Genomic DNA, 3,448 nt, shown 5'->3' on the forward strand with positions numbered 1-3,448 from the left:
GAAGAATTTGATATGGAAGAGGAGGAGGATCTTGCAATGATCGTAGCTATGCATATCAATAAAAAACCGAAGCACGGTGGTTCGGTTATGGGTCGGGAGAAAATTTGGAGAGATAGGATTGATGCCCATAACAGATTGATGAAGAACTATTTCGTGGAGAATCCCACGTACCCGGAGTCGTATTTTCGTCGCCGGTTTAGGATGAGCACCGAGTTGTTCAGGCGCATTGCAGAGAAACTAGCGAGCCATGACCGGTTTTTCCAGCAAAGGAGGAATGCCGGAGGAGAGCTCGGGCATAGCACTTTTCTGAAGGTGACAGCCGCTTTGCGTATGTTGGCATACGGTATCCCGGCTGATCTAGTTGATGATCATTTGGCTATGGGTGAGAGCCAAGCCATCATGTGTGTCAAGCGCTTTGCAGTGGGAATTGTACAAGTGTTTGGCGAGGAGTATTTGAGAGCTCCCACTGCTGAAGACGCCGCAAGGCTATTGGCGATGAACAAAGCGCACGGCTTTCCTGGTATGCTTGACTCAATAGATTGCATGCATTGGAGTTGGAAGAATTGTCCAAAGGCATGGCATGGTCAATTCCACGGCCAAAAAAAGGGTTCCACTATAATCCTTGAAGCGGTGGCCGATCAGGAGACTTGGATTTGGCATGCATTCTTTGGAATGCTTGGATCTTTGAATGATATCAATGTTCTCAACCGGTCACCACTGATGAATAAAATTGCAAACGGTGAGTTGCCACCTGTGCAGTTTGTAGCAAATGGCCATACGTACAACTATGGCTATTATCTAGCGGATGGCATCTATCCAAAGTGGCAAACCTTCGTGAAGCCGTTGAAAAAACCGGAAGGTAAGAAAAATCTTGATTTCCACAATGCTCAGGAGGCGGCTAGAAAAGATGTGGAGAGAGCATTTGGGATTTTGCAAGCCAATTTGCTATTGTGAGAGGACCGGCAAGATTTTGGGATCAACAAATGCTTTGGTACATCATGCACGCTTGTGTGATCATGCACAACATGATCATCGAGAATGAGCGTGGCCAAGATTTAGACTACTCACAGTATGAGCTCTTGGAACATTCCGTGCGAGTGCGGCGGAGGGCTGAAAGGGTAGCCTGTTTTGTTGCCTCCTATCATGCCATTCGTCGTCCCGCAACGCACAATGAACTTCAGAAAGATCTAATTGAAGAGTGGTGGGCATGGCATGGACGGCAAAGAGCATGAACTTCATGAACCATTTGTTGTGTTGTAACAATTTATTTGAACTATTTGTTGTTGTACTGAACGATAAACTATTTGTTTGTGTTGTAATGATTTATTTTAAACTATTTGTTATTAATTTTTATTTTGTTTGTTTGATCATTTATGTGGTTTGTGCGGCGCGCGCTGTATTTTTGCGTCCTGCTGGAGCGGCGGCGCGCGCTGCATTATAGCGCCGCTGCTGGAGCCAACGCAGGCGGGCGCGCAAAACCAGCCGCAGCGCGCGCGCTAACGGATTTTTTACGCGCGGCGCTATAGCGCGACTGTTGGAGATGCTCTTATATAGACGCCATGGCTGTCACCACCAGGCCGCCATCGGCACTGCTCATCTATTCTAGCCCTCTCTCCATCTCTCTCTTTCCCCAGCTCTGCTCACGCACAGCCACAAGTTCACAAGCCAGCACACGGCAAGCAGCACAGAGACGAGAGAAAATGGGCAACGCTCTGCCGTGCTTGGTCGACCACGGCGTGAAGGCTCTGCCGGCGGCGGTGAGGCCCAGGCGGAGGATGTACTCGCTCAAGCTTCTCATGAAGGTCCTCCACAGGATGAAGAGGACGCCGCGCGGCAACAAGATTGGCGGCAAGTCCTCGCCGGAATCCGAAGTAGGTGGGGCGGGTGTGAAGAGCATCAAGGCTTCCCCGAGACGAGCGGCAGCGGCGGCGGGTCGTGGTGGCGGTGGCCAGAGGAAGGGCGTCGTGAGGGTGAAGGTGCTCCTCAGCAAGGAGGAGGCGGCGCGGCTGCTGTCGCTGACCGTGGGAGGCCAGAAGACGGCGGCGCAGATCGTGGCCGAGATCAAGAGGATGGAGGCCCGCCGCGCCGCCGCCAATGCCGCGGCGGCGGCCGGGTGGCGGCCCGCGCTGGCGAGTATCCCCGAGGAGTCGTCGTAGGTGCGCCGTGCACGTACGTGTGTTATCATGTAGTAGCGTCGTGTCCGAGAGATGGAGAGAGCGAGAAGAACAGCGATAACGGAGGGAGATTTGGGCTGAGAGGCGAGCAGGCGACGCCGGAAGCTCCCCCTCCCATGCATCATCCGTATGCTGATGCTGATGCTGGTGTGTGTGTGTGTATATAGCAGCTTCCCTATTTTGAAGCTTCTCTTCTGCTCCCCCCTGCTGTTCATCCCGATCGCTTGTACTCCTCCACCGATCACCAACCCAAAGAAATGGAATGAAATTTCGTTTTCTTCGTAAATCATTCGTGCTAATCCATGTGTGTTTTCTGGAGTCGGTTTCTTTCTTGCAAGATAATGACGAACATTATTTCAGATAACCAGGTAGCAAATTAACTATCTGGCCTTTCTTTCTCTGTCAGCACGCACTGACAGAATTGGCTACGTACTGGGAACCATTTTTCTAAATGGATGATCGACGCAGACGGTGTCCTGCTCCACGCATCACAACACATACACATTTTGTTCACATCTGCACCCCCGAACTCCCATCGCTCGCTCTACGTGATATTTTTCAGAAAAACAATGTAGAGGAAGCTGGCGATATCGATGGAGGTTGGTTGCTGCTCCGAAGGTGGATCATTTGTTGGTTACGATCTGGAAAACTTAATAATGCAGCGGCCGGATGGGTTTTTGTCCTGGAACGTAACTCGTGCGACGGATTGGTTGGAGAGCTTGATTGGCGGGCGCCCCCATGTGCAGTGGTTGTCGTCCTCTCTCTCTCTCTACTAGGCCTAGCTAGCTAGGCGGTACGTAGTGGGTTTGGATGACTGAATCGGTTCCATATAAAACCCAACAAATCATTTTTTTAGAGAGAAATATGAAATAAATAACCACTCCTTTCTTCTTCTTCTTCTTCCTCCAAATTGCAATAAACAATGGCAGGGCGCTCGCGCTAGTGTTGTGGTTGAGTTGTGCTGGACGGCGGTCGCCCCGCGAAAATGTTGTTTATTCAGAGATATTTTCCAAGTTCTGTATTTTTAGCTGATTTTTTTTTTGTGCAAAACGAATGTGCATCGCACATTTCGGTGCAAGATCTCATGGTTTATTCAGATCGCGATGAAGTTTCGTCAAGCCATTTTAATGTTGCAAATTGCTTATTACAGAGAAGGAGGGGGCATAGTTGCTGCCGAATCAACACATTTCGTCACTACATACTCTCTATCTTCCTCCAAGTTCAAACTAGACTCACAATAGCTATATGTAAGTCTCCAGACTTTGGAATTTGGA

At 49.8% G+C, this 3,448-nt stretch overlaps 1 protein-coding gene across 1 annotated transcript; it reads left to right on the forward strand.

The window, feature by feature from the left end:
- The first annotated feature begins 1,571 nt into the window (after window positions 1-1,571).
- LOC119281100 lies at window positions 1,572-2,460 on the forward strand. Its single transcript, XM_037561731.1, has one exon. The coding sequence runs from the start codon at window positions 1,701-1,703 to the stop codon at window positions 2,154-2,156; it is 456 nt and encodes a 151-aa protein (XP_037417628.1). The 5' UTR covers window positions 1,572-1,700; the 3' UTR covers window positions 2,157-2,460.
- The last annotated feature ends 988 nt before the right edge of the window (window positions 2,461-3,448 follow it).

This window comes from Triticum dicoccoides, chromosome 3B, assembly GCF_002162155.2.
Source record: "Triticum dicoccoides isolate Atlit2015 ecotype Zavitan chromosome 3B, WEW_v2.0, whole genome shotgun sequence".
In the NCBI taxonomy this organism is placed as follows: Eukaryota; Viridiplantae; Streptophyta; class Magnoliopsida; order Poales; family Poaceae; genus Triticum; species Triticum dicoccoides.